The sequence below is a fragment of the Desmodus rotundus genome, chromosome 12, assembly GCF_022682495.2.
Source record: "Desmodus rotundus isolate HL8 chromosome 12, HLdesRot8A.1, whole genome shotgun sequence".
NCBI classification, from domain to species: Eukaryota; Metazoa; Chordata; class Mammalia; order Chiroptera; family Phyllostomidae; genus Desmodus; species Desmodus rotundus.
The window spans coordinates 1,256,616-1,282,327 of record NC_071398.1 but is presented as its reverse complement, the minus strand read 5'-3'; the positions used below and the strand labels follow the sequence as shown (position 1 = coordinate 1,282,327).

Genomic DNA, 25,712 nt, shown 5'->3' with positions numbered 1-25,712 from the left:
CTCGGGAGCGGCGGCCCGGCAGCCAGTTCCGTATGGAACATGACTCGCTGCGCCTCCACGGGACCCCGTGCCTGAGGAGTGGGTCCCGCACGGGTTAGCGGGGTCAAGAGAAGAAACAGGGTCCCGGGGAGGGGTGTGTCCCTGCACTTCCCCGTCAGGTGAGGCCCTGTGCACCTGGCTGAGGCTTGTCGGTCAGGAGGCGGCGGGGCCCTTCCTCCCGTACAGGTGAGCACGGAGAAGCATGTGAAAGCTCTGTCCGCAGGTGCCCTTCCGGCCCCAGAACTCAGAGACTGTCCATGTCTGATGGGAGGAAAAGTCCTTTCGAAGGTGGGAAAGGACATTTCTTAAAAAGCTCAGACCAACCACAAACAGCCTGACATAGGAGCACAGACGTCACAGTTAACATTTCTCTTCCTTTCTGGCCTCGCCGGCTGGGGTTTGGGGGGGCGGGCCGAGCCTGGGGCCCGTCCTGCGTGTCCCGCAGAAGGACAGCTGTTGGCGCCTTTGCTCGGGGGGGCCAGGGGCCGGGCGCCGCGTCTGCCCCTCTGAGCGGGTCTCCTGGTGCTGGGTGGGGCTGCGCTGTGCTGAGCTCGGGGTCCCCAGCACAAGGCCCGGCCGAGCGTCCTCAGCCGTCACTGTGCTTGGCGGGCAGCCCCTCTGGACACTTCCTGGGACCACCCACAGTTCCCCTTCATCGTCGCTCCGAGTTTGTTTTTCCAGTTGGATTTAGTCTAAGAGTAAACGCCATAGGCCTTCTGGCCCTCCAAGAAAAACCATTTCTGTGTAAAGTGAAAATTAGATTCTCAAATCTGCAAAGAAAGCTGTTTATCTTATAAATGTATTCTCTTTATGGGGCCACACATATCCAAGATGCAAAGATTAAAGGGACCAGACCCACTCCGTCACTCAGAGCGATGGCGTTCAGGTGCGGCTCCCTCCGTGGGCTGTCAGAAGGCTCGGGCCTCGCCGAGTGCTGACCGGGATGTGCCCGGGGCCGGGGTCACCAGGGGCCGCAGCGGGAGCACGTCCCCCACTCTCTCTGCTCGGCTCCGCTCAGTTCCTCCTGTTGTCCCCGGGGGGCTTTGTGGGAGGAAGATGGGGGGATGGCACCCGGGTGCATGTGGCAGAGCGTGAGGACCCGCAGGGACACGCTTGTCCACCCCGCTCCCGAAGCAACGGCTGGGGCACCCAGTTCCGCGTCCAGTCGAAACTGAGAGTGGTCGGTCGCCTGCTCACTTGAACGGGGCGTCTGCGCAGCACGGTGGCGAGCCCCCAGCTCCCCGTTGTCTCCGGCTGACCTCAGGAAGCTGGGCGAGGTCAGCACTTGGGGTTTCGGGGCGGCAGGCGAGATGGCCAGTAGGAGGGAGCGTTCCAGCTGTTTAAACCCAGCTGGTGGGTGACTTGGTTTGGCATCTGGTCATCGTTCTCCTGGGCTCGTGGGGAACTGGCCCTTCAGGACAGAGGTGGACACAGCCCCTGGAGGCCTCAGCGTGGGGTCAGGGTGGGGGCGCGGTGCTCTGCTGTGACCACACATGGCCATGGGTTCGCCTCGGCACGCGCTCTCTTGGGCCTGTTTACTGCCATTCGGCGACCGTGGCCGGGAGCCTTTCCACATTCCCGGGTGGACCACAGACCCGGCGCTCTGCAGGGTGAGTTCCACGTGTGGTGCTGTTGCGTGGGAACATGTGCGGGGCAGTTAGACCCTCGGCACAGCCCCTCAGCGGGTTAGAGGACGGGGGGCGGGGGGAGTGGGGGTGGAGAGAAGGACTGAGCGAGCCCTCGAGAGCTTTCCCAGGGTGACAGTGTCACCGGGTGTGGTCGAACGAGGGTGGGGCCTCTGAGCCAAAGCATGCCCACGGCACCCGAGCTCACGTCCAACGGAGAGTGAAGCGTGTTTGTGCTTGTTCTGTTCATGGCCTCTACGTCTGCCCCTTGCAGCTCTGAGCAGCGAACACCAGCAACGGAATCTTGCAGAAGGAAAGCAATTTGCATTTCCTGTTGCTTGCAAGGTGCAAATCGTGTTTATTCTGCTCTCTGCAGAGCCCACAGGTCTGTCATTAACCCAGAAGGTCCCCTTCTTCTCACAGTGGAGCTACCACGAGGCCCCAAGAGCGGCGGAGGCTGTGGGGAGCCAGGACCGGCCAGCCTCGGGGACGTGGGGTCTGTGCAGGTCATCAGCTGCAGCCCCCGCTGTCCCTCCAAGGGGACACAGCACCCCCCCGCCCCCGCACGTGGCTGGCCATGGGTATCGCCATGACCTGTCCTCCGAGTGCTCGCTGTTTCTACACTTTTATTTATTCCATCATTTCCGCGCAGAAGGCAGCCGCGTGGAAATTTCACTCCGTTTTCTGACGGCTCGGGTTACACAAGCAACCACGGCAGGACGTGAGCCCCGACACTTCGCAGACGGAGTTCTCAGCTCTCCGAGCTCCGAGTGCACCGCAGTTTGCAGCTGAGTTTCTCCACGTGACTCCGGCTGCGTCTCTGTGTTTATGGCGGGCTAATCACGGGACCACGTCTCCAGACGGTCTTCTCCCTTCCCCGAGAGCACGGCGAGCGGCGAGAGATGCAAGACGACAAGGACGAGAGGATGCATTTGGGATAATTTTCTTTCCTGTCCCAAAATAGCTCCGTGTCTGCACATCTTGGGGACGCGGCAGAGAGACTTTCTTTCTTTCGTTTGTCGCTGATGCGACGCGAATGTGATTTCGCTCCGTGGCAAACTCTGCAGGGGCCACGGTGCAAATCAATCAGATGCAACCAACACCACCACTTAAAACTTTTGGAAAAAATACATTGAATCGGAGCTAAGCAAAAGAAGAAACCAAACCAGCTGCTGACACAGCTGTTTCTTCTCTTGTTTAATTCAGTTCAATATAAAGGTACCATATGCTGCTTAAAACGATGAGGGGAAAGATGAAATAATTTTAGAGAATAACAAGAAAATACATGAATTGTCAGCATTCTGTCAGATTTAGAGAATGAAATAGACAGGTGTGGTATTGACATGTTTAGCTTTGTGTGGCGTTCGCAGTTTGGGTGCGAACAACTCGTGACATGTGCTGAAGTGACGTGCGAACGTTTCCCCCGCTGCAGACATCGGCGACGAGGCGGGGAGATCGGCGGGCGTCCAGCAGCCCTCGCTGCTTCGGGACCGGAGCCTGGGCTCGGCCATGAAGGACTGCCCGTACTGTGGGAAGACCTTCCGGACGTCCCACCACCTAAAGGTGCACCTGAGGATACACACAGGTGAGCGGCCGGCGCGCGTGTGGGGGCTGGGCTCCGAGGGGCACCGGGGCGCCCGTCCCTGTCCCAGGAGCCTGCCGCGTTCATCACTCAATCACCCACACTCACGGTCTCCAGGCCAGTGTGCGTCCGGACTGACCCCAGGGCCCTGGGTCGGCCCTTCACCTCCCGAGCGACACGCAGATGTGTGGCCCAGGCCCGGGAGACCCGAGGTTCCAGGATGCTTGGCTGATGGCCCCGTCCGCTGCACCGAGGGGGCACATCCACGCCTTGTGCTGACCGGGCTTCCCGGTGCAGCGTGACGGCGGCTCAGCTCACCTGCGACCGGGAAATCACCCAGCCCTCTGATGTCACCCAGCCAGGGCTCCAGGCCCACCTGGAATGGGCCAGATGGAGGTCGTGGGAGGGCGGGCGGGCGGCTGGCTGTCCCCTGGGTCTCCTCAGAACAGAAATCGACACCTTCTCAACCAAACGAGGGGCTGTGGCCGCTGGCCTGGCTCCGGTGTCCTCCCAGCCCGGGCAGCGAGCACTCCCCTGCGTGACTCTGCCTGGTCCCTCGGCTGTGGATCGTTCTGCTTTTCTGCTGGTCGTTTGGACGTTGCCAAGAGAAAAGGAAAATCCCTCTGAGATGTGGACACCTCCACTGTCTTGGATTTTTTCTCCTGACTCGCAGTCTGCTGGAGTGTGGGCTGCTTCAGAGGAGGGACAAACCTGCCGTCCGCTTTCAGGAATAATTGCGGCCTGTCTCCCAGGGAATCGATACGGCTCGGGGCTGTGCGGGGTGTTCACGGGTCTGGGCCTTGGTGACGTCCGAGATGCCCCTCACCTGCACCCTCACCTGCTGCCCCGAATCTCCCTGACTTAGAGAGGCACCCTGGGCGGGGCTGCTGCACTGTCAGCACCGGGGAGCAGGGGGCTTGGTCACTGGCCCTCCTGTCCTGGAGCTTGTCCCCCCTCTCCTGGGCCACACAAGATCTGCCAGAACCTCCCCTGGCCTGTGGGGCCCAGCCCAGTGGGCACCAGGGCTCACTGCCCTCGGCTCTCCCCCACCCTTGCCTTCTTCCCCACTCTCCCGCGTGGGTGCCTGGCTCCCACTGCCGATGTTCGTGCCCCTGCCTGCTGCTCCTGACATGTGGAAGGTTCTTTTTCCCCGTGGGCAGTGCCCTCTCCTCAGCAAGACCAGGCCCAACCCCCATCTGCAGCGCCCCTCGCGCCTGCTGTATTTTCTCCACAGACGTCACCCTCTGTGAAATCAGCCTGTCCAGTCAGGTGGTTAATGGGATGCGAGGCTGGTGACAATACTGGTCTCCAGCGGTCGTGATTCCTCAGTGCCCCGGGCCCGCCCCTTCCATGCGGCGGGCACATGGGACATGTGTGTGGGAGGTTGAAGGAGGGAACAGGTGTGACGACACATGAGCCATCCTCCGCCTCTAGCCCTTCCCGGGGACCCTGCTGTCACCTCGGAAGGGCACCATGGGAGCTGCGCCTGGCAGCCGGACTGCGGGACCACCTCCAGGTGCAGACGGAAGACCCTGCCGGGACCAGGCGACACCCCGCCTTCTGCCACCGGGGCTGTGTGCAGGGTCCTGGGCCGCTCCCTCCTCCTCAGGCGGGCACAGGGTCCCCTCCTCAAGGTGATGCAGCTCTGACACCGGCTTTCTCTGATCAGGCCCAGGGGCATGTTCCCGCCCCAGTGGGGGCTGGAGCCCCTGGGACGTGGTGGTGGGTGTGCGGGGTCCACAGGCGGCCAGGATGAGGGGGCCGTCCACCGGGCGCCCACCACGGGGCTGTCACAGGAGTGGAGGCCTGGCTGTGTGTCCTGCGACACTGTCCTTTCGTCAGACGAGGACACGGCGGTGGCCCTGGTCCCCTGGGGACTGTGGGTCAGGAGAGGAAGGGACCGCTCCTCCCAGCCAGGACCCCTGCCGACCCTGTGGGCCCCGACCCCCACGCTGGCCCACGGGTAAGAGAAACGCTCCATGGAACGTTCCGGAGGATGAGGACCGAAGCTGCCAGGAGTCCTTCTGAATGTGGGCAGAAGCAAATGCAGAGTTTTAATGTTTTTTGAAGTTTTAAAGATTGAGCAGGATGTTTTTTTCAAACTTGTTTTTTCTGCTTCATAAACATCTGAAATTTATGGCCACTCATCCCGGAGACAATGGCAGTAGTGAGACGAGGCCATAGGCTGACACGTTCTGGAAACTTCCCTGAGTGAGGAGGACAATGAAAGACGCCAGGGACCCGTGGTGGGCCGCCGGGAGCGAGCTGCGGGACCCCGGGCCGGGTGCTTGGGTGCTCACCTGCACACCAGTTTCCCAGGAGGCGGCTGCCGTCTCTGGAATGACTGCTGTGGAGAAATGTCACAGGCCACTCGTGAGGATGCGGAGCCGGAAGCTCAGGGACTCGTGAACAGTGAATCTCGCCCTGGCCGCTGTGGCTCAGCGGGTCGCAGTACCTATTCCGTAAACCGGAAGGTCGCAGGTTCCATTCCTGGTCAGGGCACAGGCCTGGGTTGCGGGCTTAGTTCCCGTCAGAATGGGTGGAAGAGGCAACCGATTGATGTTTCTCTCCCTCTCCCAACCCCCCCAAAATCAATGAGCTTATCCTCGGGTGAGGATAAATAAATACAAGTAAATAAATCTTGTTAGATTTTCCCCTCTCCTATTTTGCGCTGGTTTCCAAGTCTGTGGAACTAGCAACAGCCATGGGTTTGCACCGAGCAGCTGGTGGTGGTTTCTGGGGGCCTCAGGGTGGGCCAGGGGCCATGTCTTCACCTCGCCACCTGGGGGCACAGGGGTGCCCTCCTGGTTCTTGCCTGCATGCTGGTCACGAGGCCCCCGGTCCTCTGCCCCGATAGGATCCTGGGGACTGGAAGGCAGAGGACTTTTCTCCTGCACCCCAAGGGCTGTGTGCCCAGCAGGGCAGAGGGGCCTGGCAGTCATCTTTCCTCACACCCATGGCTGGGTCTGCTCGGCCTGGTGGCGGCTGGCCGATCTCGGCAACTCCGCCCCGGGAGCGGTGAGGACAGGCCCAGTGAGTTCCCTCCTCAGACTTGCAGCACCTGCCCCCAGGTGCCACCTGCCGGGCGTGAGGGAGGGAACGGAACCTGCAGGTCCCCAGGGCGTGTCTCGGCGGTGACGGCGGGTCCCCATCCAGGCTTTCGGAATTGGGACCTGTGTTCCTTTACCCCTCACGTTGTTACTTTTTCTTTCCTGGGTGGATCTTCGGCTTCTTTTCGGGGATGACAGGCCAGTTTTCCGACAGCGGGTGCTCCCACAGTACCCGGCAGGAGGAAAGGAAGTGACTTGTGCCAACAGGTGTGTGGACGCACTGGCCTCCTCCTCAGCCCCAGTGTGGACCGGCCTCCCCTTGGGCCTCAGTTTCCCCACAAGCACCAGGTGGTTCTTGGGGGGCTGAGGCAGGGAGCGCTGACGCGGAGCCCGCTGGGTGGCATTACTCCTCATGCTCCTGTTGTCCCCAAAGAGCCTCCTCTGACCGGGGTGGATGTGGGTGGAAAGGCAGGTCCTCAGGCCCCACCCAGGCCCTGGCCTTACCCAGGCAGTTCCTCTCCCAGTGAGGGAGCCAGGCCCCTTTCTTGTGTAGAAGCCTGCAGTGAGGACATCTTCCAAGTTGGGGTGGTCCCCACACGAACGGTCGCCATCCCCTCTTCTGAAAGTACGTTGGTCTTCGAGAGGTCCAGCCCCTGGGCAGCTATGAAAAAAGGAAAAAATAGCCAGTTGCCCGAAAAGAGACGATCCTTCTCTTCCTTTTCGTTTTGAATTAAAATTCCGTCTCTTCTGTATTCCTACGATGAGCTCCAATCCCCTTTTCTTCCTCCACGGTCCCCCTTCCTTGTCTTGCTGCCTTAATGACATCCCAAACTTTTGTGGAAAATAATTGATTGAATTTAAATTTCCTTAAAAGTTGAAGAGGTAATGTTACAGTATAAATTTCCGACCAAACACTAAGTAGCGAAATATCCATTAGTGAAATTAACTACAGTTTCTAGGTAGCGAACAATGTGTGGTATACAGTGAGGCATTGGCTAATGAACACTGCGATATTTCATTATACAAATTAATGCTCACATTTTAATGGGAAAGTCACATAATGAATCTCGGCTTCCGTGACAGCAATTAGAGACACAGATTGTCCCCCTTCTGGACAAGGCACTGTTTAGCAGTGCGCAGCTGTGTGAATAGCACTCAGGTTTATATCGTATATATGCTTCGGGGGAATTAGCGTGCGATTTATATTTACGTACTGACGCTTCACCGTGGAGACCGCGCCGTATTTATCTCTCCTGGTGTTGACCGAGTGGGGATGTGGAGGAAGACTAGATAAATTTCAAATGGATGCCGCAAACACGGGCACGCGATCGGTCACTCGATGGGAAGCGGAAAACACTTTCGGAGAGTTAGCAAAACACACCAAGGAACAACAGCAACACGTCAGGGGCCCGCGGCCTTCATAAGGCTTGAGAAAGGGATTTCCGACGAGATCGGTGCGAACCCATTAGCGGTTTTTGGCGCTCGCTGCCAGCGGCCCCACAGTGACCCCCAGAATGTGACGGCTCCCTCGGCTGAATGCGTGCATGGTGGGGGCCCAGCACCAGGACGGCCCTGACGGGTGACCGGCTGGCCGCGGGTTTCTAACGCTTCCTTACCTGGGGGCTTGGAGACACTCCCGATGCTTTTCCACAGTTGAAGGTCCAGCGTTTCGCTACGTCTGCGGACGCTGTTTTTCCTGTAAGGCGGTTCCGATCGCTGCTTTTCCATTGCAGCGAAGAGCTGATGACTGTTCCTTGTGTCTCTTTTAGCAAAGCTCTTTTCTAGAACGGCATTGCTGGAGCCCACACGCCCTCCCTGCAAAGGCTGGGCGAGGTCCCGCCTCGCTCTCACTGGCTCTCCTTCCCCAGACTTCCCCAGACACAGGCTCGAAGGGCCGCCTGGTCCAGGGTCAGTCCACAGGCTGCAGGGTGGGGCCTGTGGCCCCCTCACATCTGGGAAAGTGTTTCAGTGGGTGCCAATATTTCAGAGCAGGTGCCACACGAAGAAATCTGGAGTGTGGCCCTTGCCAGCATGTCAGCGGTCCCCATATCCACTACTGGCTGGGCTTGATTGGCGGCCGCCCTGTGGGAGGAGCCTTGGGTCCCTGGCCCACTGTTTCCTGAAGCCCCTGACCAGCCCAGCTCTGAAGGCCCCTGAGTGTGAGGCTGCTACAAGAGGCGTGGGCAGAGACAGCATCGCAAACATCATGGGGTGACCCCCAGGCAAGCTCGGGGCAGCCCGAGTGGGCCCCCTAGAAGGTCTGGACTCATTTATGGCCTCACTGGCCAATCCTTCAAGTAGACAGAGCTGCTGGCAGGGCCTGGGGCTGCGGGTGCCACAAGGCTGCTGGGCAGGGGTGGGGTGGCCCACGGGCTCGCAGCTGATTGGAAGCCTGGGCATCGGAAGCCAGCCCTACGTTGTGCTGAAGCCAGTGGCCAGATGGGGGACGCTGGCTGGAGAGGCTCTCAGCACAGGTGGACTCGAGTGTGTGTCCACCAAACAGGGAGCAGGCCTGGACCACCAGCTGTGTGCGCCCACCGGCCGCACCCCCACCCCACACTGGCCTGTGCCCTCGGGGCGGAAAGTCTGGTGTGTCCAGTGGAAAGGGGGCCCTCAGGCCACCCAGGGATTCTGCTGGGGGTGTGCCCATCCCAGACGGCGGGGAAGCTGCCAGTCCAGGCTTCTTGGGACCCTCAGAGGTGAAGCCAGGAAAGGTCAGGGGGCTCCCAGGCAGAGGGCTGGGTGGCAGTTCAAATCCTGAGGGATCATAAAGAAAATAAGGTCAGGGTTTTTGTTAGTTTTTCCGAACACACACCTGAAAGGGGAGGTTCAGCCCACGGAGCCCTGATCTGGGGAGCAGGTGATGGGAGCGGCCGGCCTACTGGCCTGCTGCCCTGCCCTCGGGGTCTGCGCCAGGGCGGGGCCTGCGGAGCATGTAGAAGGCACGGGGGGCAGCGGGGCTCTCTGGGACCTGCACTTAACCCGAGAAAACACAGCTGGGCCTGGACCCTCGGGAGCTCAGATGTTGGAGTGTGTGCATGTGATGTGTGGTGTGTGCACACGAGTGTGCATGGGCGTCTCTGGGTTCGGAGCTGGCCTGAGACCTCCCAGAACACGAGCTCCAGCCTGCCGCGTGGCCAGGGCGGGAGGCAGAGGGCCCCGCATGGGGGTCGGGTGCCCAGGTGAGCACAGAGCGGCACTGGGTGCCCGGTCCCCAGAGCAGGTGCTCAGCGCCCCCCGGGTGCAGGTGTCAGGGGTCCTACCCTGCTCGGCCGCCTGAAGTTTTCCCCTGAAGACCCTCCCCAGGGAGCTCTGCACTGCGCTTCTCCCCCCAGGTGCACAGAGGGCCACACGGGGGTGGGAAGGACTCTGGCACCCAGACTGCACGCCGGGCCAGCGAGCAGAATTTCTGGAGGTGGATGTGGGATCAGGTGTTGGCTGTTTTTAAAACTCTTCACGCAATCCCACTTCAGTTTTTCAAAGTGTGCTCTTTCTTGTCTGCCTCCGAGTTGCCAGGGACGCTGGTGGAGTGCCCCCCGTGCCCCCCCTGCCCTCCACCCCCTGCCCCCACCACAGACCCAGGGCATCAAGGCAGGAGCTCATGCGCCCCGGCAGTCCTAATGCACGGCCCAGTTTGGGAACTGCAGCTCCACGTGCATTTCAGGCGCATGTCCCTTGGAAACGCGCCCACCCGGCCCCAGGAGCCCCGCCCAGTCCTGTGGATTCAGTCTGCACCCCCCTCCGCAGCCCCCACCAAGGGCCTGGGTGCTGTCTGTAAACCTGAGGTGATTGATGGTTAAGATGCACTTAATCGGCCCCAGGTGTGTCTCTGGAATGCCGCCTGCGTCTCACCCGGTACCTGCAGGCCTCACTCCAGCCCCCCAGTTCCCAGGGACCAAACCCCAAGTCCCTGGACTGGCTCTTCTGTCCCCTGGCCCACCACCCTCCCTCGGTCTCAGGGGCCGCCTGCACAACAACAGGCCACCAGCTCCAGGCCACCCGAGTGCCGGCTGCAGCACCTGTCCCATAGACCGGGTCCTGGTCTCCAGTGAGGTGTCCAAACAGCAGTGGTGACGTGGATGTGGGCCTCACACAGGGCCTGAAGCCACGGGCCCACATACCCTGGAACAGCATCCTCCTCTAGGACCGTGGCAGCGGTCCAGCCAGGGCCACCGGGCCTGTCCACTCAGGCCTCCCCGGGCCCACTGGCCATCTCTGTGCTGCCCAGGAGCCCACCGCCGGGTGAGGGTGAGGGGCCACGGCTCTGCATGGGGGAGGCTGGCGCTCACCATGAGTGGCGTGCTGTCCCTGCCCAGCACCAGGCTGCCGGTCCTCCTGGTCACCAATCCTCCCTCATCAATGGTGCCACCCCCACATCCCCATGCCTGGGCCTCGGGAGTCACGGCATCGGCTGTGCCCAGGTGTAGGAAGACGTGACCTGGTCTGGTTTACAGTGGACGAGGGCAGGTGGACACATGGGGCTTCCTCAGAAAAATCATGGTGGGCTTTGCCAGGTGCCTCGCGGGCAGCTAACAGGGACCCTCACGCCGCCTTTTCCCTGGGAGAGCTTGTCCGTCCCAACATCTGGGCCAGGCCCTGGGTTGCAACGAGTTCTTGGGGTGTCTCTGAATCCACACGAGTGTCGCCTCCTGTCCCCTCTGTCCCACCCCGAGGCAGGCACATGCTGTGCGTGCCGGCGTCTATTCCGCGCAGGAAAGAACAGGAGTGGGGTGTTGGACTTAAATAAATATTTAATTCATGAAGATGATCTTATATGTTTTAAAACACTCCTTAAAGCTATTTTTATTCTCTAGAAAGTGCTTATTACAGGTAAATTACACATTTTACTACCAGGAGCATTAGCTTTGCCATTAGGACAAATTTAAAGCGATACAAAGACCAGTAGATAATGTTAATTTCAAATACAGAAACTAAATATATTTTTGTGCCTTTTTATTACTCATTTTCTTCCAAGTTTTATTGACTGCTTTTTATCTTAACTATACGTCCTTACATCCTGCAATCATAATGCCCCGTAATGGCATTAATATTTTATGGAATCGGTATTTATAGCTCTGTGTTTGGAAACAGTGCAGTGGGTCTGCGGATATCTGTGCCCGTCTGGAATGGTACCCTCCAAATAATGATAAATTGCTCGTGCCGTGTGCCATTTGCTAATTATATCCATGATTTACCGCAGAGCGAGGCTTAAATCATTCATTGCAGTCTTGCGTAACAAGGCCATAAAATTTTTAGGTTTAAAAATGGTTTCCATGTGTATAATTTAAACAAATTTTAGAGCTATTGTATACACAAAATATCGCAACCAGCCATTTGTTACATACTTCGTCTTTTTAAACTTTTACTTTTAATGATCGCTGCGGTTGGAATTATCATGCTTAATTTTCATAATCATAGCCTTTAAAACCTATAGTCGCTTCCGCGTGTTAGATAAAGAAAGAGACAGCTAATTGTGTGTGGATAGCGTGTCATTCCTGAATGGTCCCAAGTGGTACGAGATCATTAAAAAGGCTTAAGAGTACGAATTATTCTCCTATTAAAGAGCGGTTGTTCCCCCACTAATTATTAGTTGGAGCTGCTTTGTTTCCAAGAAGGAGTGTGGCTCCTCCCCGCCTTGCTCAGCACACCCTAGTGAGATCAGCCCTGTCTGTTTTCTCCCAAACCCCGCAGGTGAGAAGCCCTACAAGTGCCCTCACTGCGACTACGCCGGCACCCAGTCCGCGTCCTTGAAGTACCACTTGGAACGCCACCACCGGGAGCGGCAGAACGGAGCGGGACCGCTGTCGGGGCAGCCGCCCAGCCAGGACCACCGAGACGAGCTGCCCAGCAAAGCCGCCCTGTTCATCAGGCCCGACATCCTGAGGGGCGCCTTCAAGGGCCTCCCTGGAGTGGACTTCAGGGGGGCGCCGGCCTCGCAGCCGTGGGCGGCGGGCGTGCTCTCGTCGGGGGACCCCCAGGCCACTGGCATGTCTTCGGAGCCTCCTGCAGACACTCTGAAGGGAGCCGACCTTCCTCCCAAAAGCAGCCACTTCTCCGAAGCCGGAAGAGCCTACCCAAGCGTTGTGAGCAATGGTGTGAACTTCCAGGGGTCCTTGCAAGCCTTCATGGACAGCTTTGTCCTCAGCTCCCTGAAGAAGGACAAGGATGTGAAGGACAAAGGCCCGTCTGACCCACCCTCCACAAAAGCCCATGGGGCGGATGGTGGCGAGGACAAAGGCGGCAGGAAGCCGGCCCCTCGGAAATCGGAGAAGTCTCAGTATGAGCCCCTGGACCTGTCCGTGCGGCCCGATGCCGCCTCCCTTCCCGGCTCCCAGGTGACGGTGCAGGACAGTGTCGCGTGGCACGGCTGCCTGTTCTGTGCCTTCACGACGTCCTCCATGGAGCTCATGGCCCTGCACCTGCGGGCCAACCACCTGGGCAAAGCGAAGCGCAAAGACCAGGCCGGGGCGGGGGCTGTGCACTGCATGGAGCAGGTCCGAGAGGCTGGCAGAGCGGCCCTGCTGCCCTCGGCGCAGACAAGCAAGGAGGCGGCGCTGGCAGGCTTGATGGGGCCCCTCGACGCCGCATCGGAGAAGGTGGTGCAGGGCCCTGTCCGAGAGGCTCTGGGGGAGCAGAAGCCTGGCCCGTGGCCCGGCCATGTGGACCCCGCCTTCTGTAACTTCCCGTCAGACTTCTACAAGCAGTTCGGTGTGTACCCCGGCGCCGTGGGCTCAGGAGCCCCCAGTGCCTGCCCCAACAAGGGGCCCGATGGCAAGGCCCACGCAGAAGACACCCCGATCCTGATCCCAGACACCACGGACAAGGCCACCGGGGACGACCTCTCTGACGTGGCCTCCTCTGAGGACGCGGACTCCCCCAAGGGGGAGAACAACGACGACGAGGAGACCGAGACGGAGCCGGAAATGGCGAGGAAGCCGCCCTCCACCCTCGGCAAGGACAGTGGCGGTGGTGACGGAGGGGATGTCCTGCTGCCTGCGGGTGCCCCGCAGCCCGTGCAGGGACTGGTGCCGGCCCTGCCCCAGCCATCGGAGAAGCCGTGGCGCAGCCCGGGCCTCCTACCAGCCCAGGACCCCGTGGCAGGCCTGCCCAGGCCGGAGCGGGGGCCGCCAGGCCTGGAGAAGCCGGCAAGCGTGCTGTCGGTGCTGAGGGCCTACAGCGCCGACGGCCTGGCCGCCTTCAACGGACTCGCCGGCAGCTCAGCCAGCCCCGGGGGCGTCAAGAGGCCTGACTTGTGTGGTAAGTCGCAGCCTCCTCTTTCTCGTTTCCCTGAACCTCAGTGCTGAGGGTGCGCCTTTTAAAAAAACGGGGCAGACTTATGCATTTGCAGGTTTGAACTGAACAGGTAGGGGCCCCAACGATGCTTGGTATGCCCCGCAGACGGCCACAGAAGCGGTTTCATCGGGAGGGTGGGGCTCATACCCTGGCCTTCCACAGTAGGGCCTGGAACGCCCGCACTGAGGCGGCCCTGGGCCATGGTGTCTCCCTGTGGGAGCCGCTCCCGTGGCTAATCTGTACCCTAAAGGGGAAAGACACTTAAAAATAGGAGAGGAAAAGGAGACATGGTAACTTGCAAACTTTTCAGTACTTCTAACTTACGCGCGAGGTGCCTAACGACATTGCTGACTGCTTTGCTGAGCTGGGCCTGCTGTCCTGCGTCCTTCTCCTGCTGGCTCGGGGGCCGCTGTGGCCCCGCCGCTCACCCTGCGCTGGAGGTGGGAGCCCCTCTCTCCAGACAGGGAGGCGCAGGTGGGGTGCTTGGGACCACCCTTAGACTCACCCAGTGGCAGCAACTGTGGCTTTGGCCTTCTGTCCCACTCCCTCCTTCTGACCGCCTGTCGCTCCCCTGTCTGCGTGTCTGTTGTTCTCATGAGAAGTGGGCATCGCGCGGCCCCTGGTGGCTGGAGCTGTGGCCCTGTGTGTCTCGGACCCCTGCCTGCCTGCTCGGGTCAGCGTGTCTTCCCCTCCTTGAAGGGTAGGGTCGCCCCGAGTGGCTCCCGGTCTCAGAAGGTGACCGCCGCCTGAGTGAGGCCTGGGGTTCGGTCAGATGAACGTGCGGCGGGTGGAGAGTGTCAGAGTCCATCTCTTGGCACTCAGATGGTCTTCTGGAAGCTTCTCTCTGAACAGAAGCTCAGCCCCAGATATGCTTGCCAGAGAGAGATGCCAGTGGTCCCTTCCACCTTTGACCTGTGCGTGGATTTCTGTGACTGGCTTCACTTATTGAACAAAGGAAGGGAGGGAGGAAGGAGGGAGAGAGAGAGGAGGAGGAGTAAAGGAGGGAGGGAGGGAGGAAAGGAGGAAGGGAGAGAGGGAAGAAGGAGGGAGGAAGGAAGGCAGGGAGGAGGGAAAGAGAGGAGGAGGAGGGAGGGAGGAAGGGAGGAAGAAGGAAGGGAGGCAGGAATGGAGAGAGGAAGGAGGGAGGGAAGGTGGGAGGAAGGGAGGAAAGGAAGGAGGAAGGCAGGGAGGGAGGAAGGAGAGAGGAGGAGGAGGAAAGGAGGGAGGAATGAAGGGAGGAAGAGAGGGAAGAGGGAGAGAGGGAGGGAGGAGGGAGGGGAGAAGGAAGGGAGGGGGAGGAAGGGGGAAGGAGGGAAGGAGGGAGAAAGGAGGAAGGAGGCAGGAAGGGAGAGAGGGAGGAGGGAGGGAAGGTGGGAGGAAGGGAGGAAAAGAAGGAGGAAGGCAGGGAGGGAGGGAGGGAGAGAGAGGAGGAGGAGGAAAGGAGGGAGGCAGGGAGGGAGGCAGGGAGGGAGCAGGCAGTATCTCTAACCTGTGAGTGCTGACGTCCCTTGTGCCCAGCGGGATTCGGGAAGCTGGACCCGGTTCACGACTTAAATGGATACATTTCTTTTTCCCTGTCCTTCCCTAACTCATTGGGAACTAGATCAAGCAGTCAGAGATATTTTTTGAATTGTCAAAAATCGCTAAATGGATCTCTGACAGCCCCGAAAAATATTGACAGCCCCGCTGCGGAGAGGCTCGCAGACCCGCCGCCCAGCGCCCCGTTCTATTCTTAGCCGCGCACGATTCATTACTTGTGAAGCTGTTCAAAACAATATTTAAAAGAAGCAGAAAAGGGTTTTATGTCAGTCCAATTTTTCCCCTTTCCTTCTGGGGGAGCTGCGTTTAACTTTTCTTTTTAATTGCTTTAAGCTTGTGATTAGGGTCGGTTTTTATTTTTTTAAATTGTTGTTTGGGGATTTTTTTAAAATCTGTTTTCAGTTCTTTCAAATACCTAAGTAGGACCCTACTTCCTGCCAGAAATCCGTGCATCAGAAAAGATCAAAACCTGGCCTGATCCTAAGCTCATTCTCATTGAAATGAGCTCATGTCGCCGCTATTAATTTTCTCATGTCCTATGGGTGCTGGGGTGGGGCAGGCCCAGTGGTGTCCTTGGGCACCGGGGTGGGTGGGGGAGGCAGCCGGCAGCCTGCTCTGCCTTGTGGGCCCCTTTCCCTCCAAGCTGGAGCTCCTGGGTGCTGCCCAGCCTTCCCCAAACAGCAGCTCCCAGTGCTCCCACCCCACCCACCCCACCCCCGAGTTTCCTGGGAACCTGCAAAACCTTTGCCCAGCCAGCCTTTCTGCCGCTGGGCCGCAGAGTCTGGGACGGAGCAGGTGGCCCCTCAGGCCAGGCCGATGGCACCCTGGTGGCTTCTGCAGGTGAGGACTGGGCTCCACTCCCCCCGCCCCCGCCCCTCAGGATGAGGTGCCAAGACCTAAACTGCGGGGTCTCGGGGGTCTCGGAGAGCAGGGCTCTGTGGTGCCTTTGGCTTGGTTCCCCCGCACCTGCTCACCGGGGGTGGGATTGCTGTGGCCGCCGCGTGTCTTCCTGGGTGGTGGGGCAGAGAGGCCACCCTCTTTTTCCAGGATGTCCAGGCCCTGGGCTCACCCCCCTCCCGCATCTGGCCCTTGTTTCCTCCTAGGCTGCTGAGGTGCCACCCTGGTGCCCAGGGACCTGGTATGTGCACCCCTCCTGGAGCTGGCGTCCGGCAGGAAAACTTAGGTCCACTGGGATCCCCAATGGGCACTGCACTGGGGGCACCCCCCCCACCCCGAGTCCAGTGCCCTCTGTTTCTAGCATCGCAAGAAGCACAAGTGTGGTTGGAAACTTGGGTGCCCGTTGGCTCCACTTTGCAGGGGAGATCTGGCATCCCCATCGCCAGCTCCCTCCTCCTGCCCCCTGCAGAGTGGACTAGGACCCCCAGAGGGCCGGCTGGCTGGAGCTGGGCTTTGCTCAGGGAGCAGGGCCTTGCAGAAGCAAAGCATCACTCCGGTACCTCTCAGCTCGGGAGAGGCTGCCATTGGGTTTTGTCTGGGAGGCAAACCCAAATCTGTCTCCCATGCCCCTAGATACAGGCTTGTACAGGTCGCGGGCGCCCTCTGTTTGGGTCCTCGCAGGGGCAAGTGTGACGGAAGCTGACCACAAACGGCTCCCATCACGTGGACACCTGCAGAGCCCCGCCAGCCGCTCCTCTGACTCCTGCCGGTGACTTGGGGAAGGGGCTTTGGACCTGGAGCCTGTGGGCGACAGGTGTCACAGGCTCCCATGCAGGTGCCTCGTGGGGTCTGCATGCCTGCTTCCCAGGTGTTGAGTCTCGGGTGCTCCGTTCCTTGGTGTCAGGGGCCAGGGGCCCTGGCCAGTGCTCACTGCCCGCCCCAGCTGGCCCCTTGCAGACTCTGGTGCAGGAGAGAGGCCAGTGGTGTGTGCGGTGCAGAGAGTGTGTGCGGGGGTTCTCATGAGATCTCTCCCTGGGGGGACAGAGCCCTCAGACGTGTGACAGCTATCCTGAGGACGACATCATGCCCTCCGGGTGGAGCTGGAAGAACGCACCTTGTTTCTGGAGGGGCCAGGCTCCCTGATCTTGCCGCGCGAAACCCTGCCCCAGTCAAAGCACCCATGTGTGGCAGCGCCTTCCATCCTCCCGCCAGCACCTGCATGTCCAAATCCCGTGGAGGATTGTGCCGGCCAGGCTCTCTGTGCTGTGCGAGAACTCGGGAGTGTCCGCGGCTTTGCGATGGGGCAGGACCCACTGGGTGTCCAACCAGAGCAGCACCTCCACCCACGGACCAGGCAGGGTGGGCAGCCCCTTGTCCGGTCTGAGCAGTCTGGTGACGTGCTGGGTCCACCAGTGGCGTGGAGACCCGCGAGTCCGCGGAGGGCGGAGGGCACAGGCCTGCACTCATGGCGCCCGGGGCTGGCTGCTCCAGGTCGGAGCTTGCAGACACGGACAGCAAGCTGGCCGCCCTTGCTCCTTGCCTCTCTGCCCTGAGGTGGACGGCTGGGGCCGCAGTGGGCAGTACCCCCTGAGCAGAGGGTGTTGGGTCCTCAGCTGAGCCTGGGGGCAGGGCCTCCGGGGAGGAAGCAAAGCCAGATGGAGGGCAGGGCAGGGCAGTGCCTGGCCCCTCACTCTCTAGGGCAGGAGTGTTGCTCATTATCACCAGGGGCCACATCGGCCTCGCAGTTGCCTGCAAAGGGCCAAAAGTGATTTTAGGACTATGTAAACGTAACTACTCCTTAACTAGGGGCAAGGAGCTCGGTGCTGCCGCTGGGTAGAAACAAGGTGCCAGGCCGGATAAAACAAGGTGCCGGGCTGGATTTGGCCCGAGGGCCTTGTGTCTGCCACCTGTGTTCTAAAGGGCTCTCTGATGCCACCACTTGTCGGGACAGCCACGCTGAGCTCTCTAGGGGTGTGACGTCTGTCCCCTTACGCCCCGCTCCCTCTCAGCACGGCCAGTCTGAGAAGCGTCCCGCTTCACCAGCCGCACAGTGGACTGCAGTGCTGGCAGCTTTTCTCAAACAGCCAGAGAATCGCTCCCATAGGCTTGTAGTCTGGTGGCCTCTATCCCCATGCTCGGCACGGCCAACGCAGCCGTCAACCAGGAGCGGGAGACAGGTTGAGCTCCAGTCCAGCCACAGTTCCCTGTGCAGGCTGTGGGTGGGGCCTGGCTGCGGGTCAGCGCCTCCTGCTCTGGTGTTGAGAGTGTTAGGTCGCTGTGACTGACCCTTGTCCCTTGAGATGATGTGTGGAACCCCGCCTGCCACCCCTCCCCTGGCCGGTGCAGTGAGGCACGGAGGACCCTGGTCAGCAGCCGTAGGCTCCCTCCAGGGCCATTTAATGCCAAGGCTGGGGACGCGACTGATGTCGTGGAGTGGGCAGGGTGGTGCAGCCTGGCGGCCAGGTGCAGCTCTCTCGGCAAGGCCACCTCTGTGCCCTTGCAGCAGGGACGCCGGCAGGGTCCCTACCCCATCACGGCGAGGCACACAGATGATGAAGAGGCTGGCATCCGCCTTGGCTCTGGGGCAGCTGCTTCTTCCCTGGGGCAGCACGCGAGGGTGAAGGGAGACGGGGTCACAGTCTTGGATCGGTGGCTCTCAGTGGGGCTGCTGTTCAGAGTGGAGGTGACCCTGCACACGAGGATGGCGCAGGCAGCGATGCCCCTGTACGGAGGTCCTTTGACAGCGTCGTCCCCTTGGCGGCGAGAAGCACGGGCCTCACTTCCCCTTGGTCGCAGGGCCGTGCTTTCCCTCCCTGCGCCTGCCACGCCGGCTCAGCGGCAGCCATCCGTGGGCACGTGGGAAGGTAGCGTGGAGGGCAGTTCTGGTGATTTGGCGACGAGAGAGCACTGTGGTGTGTCCAGGGCCTGAAGCTAGATGCCAGGAGGGGAACCATTTGTCTTGCTTGGAAGGACAAGGACAGATCCCGTACGTCAGTGCAAATCACCACCCTGTCCCACCTGCTCTGCCCGGCTGGCTCCCTGGCCCTGTGGGGACAAGGCGTGGGTGCTGTTCCCAGAGCTCCCACGGAAACCGGCAGCCCTGGGCAGGCCATGCTGGGCTGTCCTCCAAAGCCCTGTGCTGTGCAGAGTGAGGACGCAGGGGCAGCCTCTCCAAGTCTTCCTGCGGTCCCCACCTCCGCCCTGTAAAAGAAACAGGAATGCCACAGGGGGATGGCGATGCCCTGGGGGGTGACAGCGCTGTAGCACGAAGACCATTGTGTTTGCCAGATGACTCGCTCCTCACTTCAGGACAAACGAGTGGACGGTGCCTGTGAGCCGGCAAACACGGGTGACGTTTAGCCTTGTTGATGTCCCTTCTCTTTTGCTGTGTGTTTCTGACTCTGAAGCTGCTGTCTGAGCCAACAGCGCCTCCGGGGTGGAGACAAGCCCGCAGCCCCCACTCCGGTTGTCTTGTCCGTGCTCTCCTGGGATCTCGCCACACCCGCTGCCCGGGCCACGCCCCGGCACACAGAGCTTGGGTGCAGCACACACACGGGTGCAGCACACACGCAGGTGCACACATGCAAGCAGACACACACGCCAAAACACAGACATAACGCACACACACATGCACCAGTGGACACACACACCCACTGACACACGGCACACACCTACATGCACACACACAGAGATGCACACACATCACACATGCAGACGCGCACACACTGACACACACAAAGAGCACACACATGCACACCGACGTATGCATGCGCACACACACACACACACTGACACCCATGTACACTTGTGGACACACACAGTCACCCTCCCTGGCACACACATGCACACACACATGCACACTCTTCCTCCAGGTTGAGACGTGAGATGGGGAGGGAAGAAGAGGGCGCTGAGGGTGTTGTCAGGACGGATGCCCACCTCCCCGGGGCAACACCGACCCCCTGGCACCCAGCCACCCCCAGGGGAGCAGGAGCCCCGTGACTATTGCTGTCGTGAGCTGGGCTGGGCGTCCCAAGCTGAGCTCAGCTGTGGCTTCCGCCGCCCGCCCGGGGCGTGGAGCCCTCCGTGCTGGTGTTCAGAGGTTGTGCACCAAGCCCAGGTTTCCCCCGATAAGTAGCAATTATCTCCCGCTCCTCAGTGCCGGCCGCTAGCCCCTCTCTGCCACCTACCTCACGCACTGTCCTCACTGTGGCTGGGGCCGGGGCCTGCTCTCTGAGATGTGGCTTCCTTGCCTTTGCCGCCTTACACAGTGGGGGGCGGGGGGCGGCCCCGCCTGTGCTCTCAGACCCCCCTCGCCCCCTGTCCTGGCTTGTTTAATGAATCTGCACGTTTTCTTGCAGGTAAGTGACCCCCGTCCTAGTCGGTCTAGCCGGACTTGCCCCTGTGAGTCCCTGCTCCGCCGTCGGTGGCTGTCTGCAGCCCGTCACTCGCGTAAAGTCAAGAGAAGACACGTGTGTGTTGAACCTGTAATCGCTGTTGGCGCCGGTGTGTCTGCACTCGGCACACCGCGGCCGTGGGGAGGCTAAGACACTGCCTGTGGGACCCGGCGTCGCCGTGGGTGCCGAGCCGAGTCGCTGGAACGGGAGAGACCCCCACGAGTCGTGCGTCCTGCGTGGCTGGCGTTGGCGGTCAGAGGCTCTCTGTCCGCGGAAAGCCAGCTCCCCGTGGCCCCGAGGGCGCCCTGTGTCTGATGGGCCTGTCCTTTGTAACTGATGCTCTAGAAGAATTCAGAGAAGGGTGGCCGTCCCCTCCTGCCCAGTGTTTCAGCAGCAAAGTTGCGAGTGTGACACCGTGTCGGGTCATCACCGGAACCGGGACTCGACGCCCAGCACTTGCAAACTGTCCTGGGCTTTGCCACCGAGTACTGTTGAGTTGTTAGGAGAGACAGGAGGCGTCCCGGGGCTGGCGGCATGTGAGTTGTGACGATTGTAGCTTTCTGAACCTGTGTCCCTCCCAGTGCGTGCTGTCTGCAGAGCTGCCCGTTAGGCCACTTAGGAACGGAATGTAAAACGAGACTAAAACCCTTCCGTAACTTATCTTGGTGTTGCTAATAAACGCTGGCAAACAGCAGTGCCGTCTGAGTGGTGATGTTAATTCGCTCCTCAATGCCCCTGCGCCCCTCACGTCCTGCTCACAGGTGGGGGCCTCGGGAGGGCCCCCTGGGGTTCCTACTGTTTTCCGGGGCTGTGTGCTGGGCAACTGGTCGCATTTCCACCACCTTTGGGGGGCCCCACAGGTACCAGTTCACAAACACGCAGACGTGAAGGGACCTCTGATTTGGGGGACGGCGACCTCAGCGGGTGGGGAGAGCCAGACAACATGGGTGCACCCCTGGTACAACCGACTTCCGCACATCGAGGCCCTGACCACTCACGGGCCCTGTGGGCAGGGGAAGCGGAGGCATGGAGCACGCTGGTGGCCCCGGGAAGTGGGTGCAGTGCCAGGAGAGGTCCCCTGTGTCCCCACCCCTGGGGCTCCGCCAGGCTGGCGGCACGCCCACAGGCCCCTGTGGGCAGCTGGGTTCCCTCTGCGGAGGCCCGGGGCCCGGTGCTTTAAGAAGCTACATTTGCAACTTGCAAGGAGAGGCACCACCATCCCCTTGGTTCAGACAAGCACCCTTGGGACCCCTCTGGGCCAAAGCCCCCCGCCCGGGGCTGTGGGTGGGTGGGAGGAGGGTGCTCGTGGACTAGGCTGTGGCAGTTGTCCTGGGCACTGCTCCTCTGTCACAGCCACTCTGCACACCAGGCCCCTTGCTGACACCGGGGCTCTGGCCCTGTCTGCCAGGCAGGATGGGGCTCAGGAGTCCAGAGCTGCCTGAGGACCAGGCCTTGGGGATAAAGGGGTGCACTAATGGAATCAGGTCCTCTACTTCCTGTGGGGACTGTGGGAAGGCTCCCAGGAGCCCCCAGCCAGGCCTCGAGGCGCTCTCTTCCCCCGACGATGCCCAGTTCCCTGACAGACCCCCACGTGGTTCTGCACCCAAAGCAGGGTGCTCCCGCTTCCTCCCCAGGGGCAAGAGCTCTGGCTGAGAGTGGAGCTGCTGGAGTCCCAGCCCCTCCCTCCTCTCAGTTCAGGACACCCCAGCTTCCCCCTGCCCCCTACCCCCACACTCCACACACCGTGCCCCTACCCACCGCCCCTGGTGCCTGCTCACCCCTGGGTGTTCTTGGGAGCATCCTGCCAGCTGTGCGGGCACAGTGGACTCAGGTCTCCACTGTGAGCTGGCTCCCGTCACAGCTTGGGCTGGGGGTGGCTGCCAGTTCTGTTTCCTGCACCCCATACCCCCCTCGATTATGACGAGCCCCACCTGTGTCGGATTGGATCTGCCCTCCGCCACGCAGCCCAGACCCGTCCTTCCCAGGTGGGGGTGGCCCCCGGCCCAAGGGGACAAGGGGCTCCCTCACAGGCGAGGGTCCATCTCAGGGAGATGGCTGGGCCTGGGGCCGGCCCCGGCTGTGGAAAGGGAAGGGACAGAGTCTTCACGTCCACTTCTTCAGCTCACGTGCTGGGAGACAGTTTCGTTCAGAAAACACTCACATATCCTAAAGTCCCTAAAGGAATCGAAACTTTGGGAGGTGGCTATTGCTTTCCCGTGCACTCAGCTTTTCTCAAAGGCGCGGCAGGATGGTTGAACGGTGGCCCCGCTGCCTCTGCCGCAGGCACACACACGTTCACGCCTGCCTGTCAGCCTGTGAGCGCGTCCTCCCGCTGAAGGCGGGGGGCCGCACAGCTACTTTGTTGCGAAAACGTGCGTCCGTGCCCCGGACCTGCCCAGGCGGGCTTTATGAGGAGTCTGTCCCCCGCGGGGTGCGGGGTCGTCCAGGCGTGCCCATCAGTTGCCCACCCACTGCTCACAAGTTCAAGTGTTCCTTCTGAACTTCAGTCGCCGTCAGATGAATGGGATATGCTCTCAATTATCCACATAAAAGGAGAAAGGCAACCGAGCGAGGAAAGCAAATCCGCAATTAATCTAACAGATTATTGCTCTTTTTACATGATGGACGGTTGCTTTTCTCTGTCGACGCGGGTGCTGGGTGTGTGCTGGGGGCAGGGCAGGGCCGACGGCCAGGTCAGGAGAGCCGAGGGGCCAGCCCGGGCAGGTCACCTGTGCCGGGCCCCTCCTCCTCAACAAGGCAAGTCCACTCATCCTGTCTCCTAGGACCCCGTGGCTGACCTCGTCCGGTCTCCCAAAGCCAACCCGAGACCGGGCCTGGAGGAGGGCCCAGGGGGCATAGTGAGGGGACACAGTGGAGAGGAGGCTGGCTCGGGGGCACCGCTCAGGGCCAGGGCTCCGTGACCCTGGGACCCTCCGGGGTCCTATGTGCAGCTCACCTCAGCGTCACCTTGAGGGTAGAGGAAGCCAGGGCACTGGCCCCCCAGCTCTGCGGCTCTTGTTAGGTGAGAGTCCCTCTTCTCATAACCGGAGAGCGGGCACCGGCCTGCCAGGGGACGGGAGAGGGCGGGGGAGGCATTGCAGCGTCCACACCAGTGGGGGCCCCTCCTCCCAGCTCTCACACCCCTGAGGCACTGCTGAGAGCCACCCGTCCGCCAGGGTCAAGGGCAGGTGCACGGCAGTGATTCCGAACCCCGAGACACGCGTCGTCTCCCAGGCAGGGCCAGGCCGACGTGGCATTGGGAGGCCAGCTGTCGAGCCCCGAGGAGTCTGGACAAATGCTTCTTTTGGGGAGCTGCTTCCCCATTTGGGAAAGGAGGGGGTGCCTGGAAGTCCCCTCGGTCCCCTCCTGGGCCTCAAACTCTGTGGCTCTCACAACCCCTCCTCGCCTTGAACTTTTCAGATGGCCTCCTTGGGTTCAAACACAGACTCCTCGGGGCCCGGAGTGGACGCCAAGCGCCACCCCCGCCAGAATCGCATGGACGTGTGGGATGGCGGGGGACCGGGCCGGTTTCGGCCGCTGGGGAGCCAGCGCCCACTCGGCTGGTGAGGAAGACGTTGTTATTGAGACCTAAGAAGTGCTGAGGAATTTCTGTTTATTCTGGAGCTCAGCCACGATAGCGTTTTTGAAGAGGGAGTCGATGAAATCCGACTTTGTGGTCCACGGGGATGCAAGCACATCCGACTCCTTGGCTTTTCCCTCTCCCTTTGTCAGAGCCCCGCTGAGCCCGAGGGCGAGGCTTCCCGAAGCTCTTTACAGTCACCCAGGGGACGGTCACCGTCCCTCCTGGCTGTCAGCTTCTCCCGGGATGGCAGGCCCTCTGGGGAGCCCCCACGCCTACCCGACACTCCTACCCGGGGATACCCAGAGGGAGATCTCACACCACACTCCATTCTGCGTGCAAGGGGCATGGGGCACTCCCGCCTCTTCTGTCCCGGTGACCAATCCCCTTTCCCCCCACTGGGCTCCTGTGGCCGATCAGAGTTGCGGCTGCCAACTCTGGGTGCCCTCTCCCAGGGCACCCCTCCCGTCCTGGGCGTCAGCTTTGAGTTGAACGTGACTTGGCGCATCTGCGTCCCCTCACTCACCCTCAAGGGGACGACGAAACAGTTGGGAGCGAGTGATGTGGAGAGTGAGGAGTCACCCCCGCTGCAGGATCTCTGCCCCGAGCCGGCCCCAGGCAGGGCTCCCACGGAAACTCAGACCCGGGTGCGACCTCGAGGGGCGGGGAGGGCACCGTGGGGTACTGGGAAGCCGGCGCCCACTGCCCCTGCTCGCCCGTGTGTACTCGTCACCTGAGGGCCTGGCTACAGCTGAGCTGGGGCTCCCCTGCCCCCAGAGGGGACACCTCCCGGGGACCCCACTCCTAGGATGCGCAGGAAGCAGCTCTTCGCTCCTGTTGCGCTGTTTTCCGTTTCTGAAGGCTTTGCCGTCAGGGGGTGTGAACATCTCAGGCACTCAACTGGTGAGAACGGAATTCCTGTACCTTCCTTCATGTGGGAACTTTGGGCTGAAAATATCTCTAAGTCACACTCAGGGCAATTAATTTTAAATCCAGGGAGTTTTCCTGAGGACCCTGCGGTAAACGCCTGCATTTCCCTGCCAGGAGTGGGGTGTGACGTCCCCACTCTCTGCTGTGACTGGGTTCTCAGCAGCTGCTGTGAGGGGCTGCGGCCCGGCCGGTGGGCCTGGCACCTGGACTCATAGACCAGAGGTTTGTTGCATCTGGGGTCCCGAGGGCCCACCCAGTGGTGAGAGGAGAGGGGCTCCCTGAGCCCCGGGGTCCTGCCAGCCACCCGGCTGGGCCTGACAACCCAGGGGTCAGGGTGCAGCGTGGGGCCTGCAGCCTGGGAGTCCCCAGCATAGATGCGATTCCCAGCATGCGGGGTGTCCCGGGAGGTGAGCCCTGGGTGCGGAGGGATGGAGGGAGGAGAGGCCACAGCTGGGCCGAGGGCCGAGAGGGCTGGGCAGTGGGACAGGCGCCAGGAGCGGGCCAGAGATGTGGACAGAGAGAAAGGAGAGGTGGGGGCAGAGGGCAAAGGAGGATACCGGGGAGCTGGGCAGAGGGAAGTGAAGGAAGGGAGCAGGAAGAAGAGAGAAGACAGGTGTGAACAGAGAGAAGACTAGAGAAGGAGAGGGGCGGGACCAAGGCCTGAGGAAGAGGAGCAAGGACCCAGCAGGGGGGGTGCAGCGCACAGGCCGGCAGGGGCTGGTGGCTGGCTGGCGTCTGGGCTGCCCTGGCTGGTGCCCCACGCCGCAGGGTGGAGGGGGGACG

At 61.0% G+C, this 25,712-nt stretch overlaps 1 protein-coding gene across 4 annotated transcripts in view; it reads left to right on the top strand.

The window, feature by feature from the left end:
* ZNF536 (zinc finger protein 536) overlaps positions 1-25,712 on the top strand; it is a 329,458-nt gene that overhangs the window by 216,807 nt on the left and 86,939 nt on the right. For all 4 annotated transcript variants that reach the window (XM_053916155.1, XM_053916158.1, XM_053916156.2 and 1 more), the window contains 2 exons: positions 3,097-3,249; positions 11,988-13,553. In XM_053916155.1, coding sequence (XP_053772130.1) covers positions 3,097-3,249; positions 11,988-13,553 — 1,719 coding nt within the window. The remainder of the gene's footprint in view (positions 1-3,096; positions 3,250-11,987; positions 13,554-25,712) is intronic.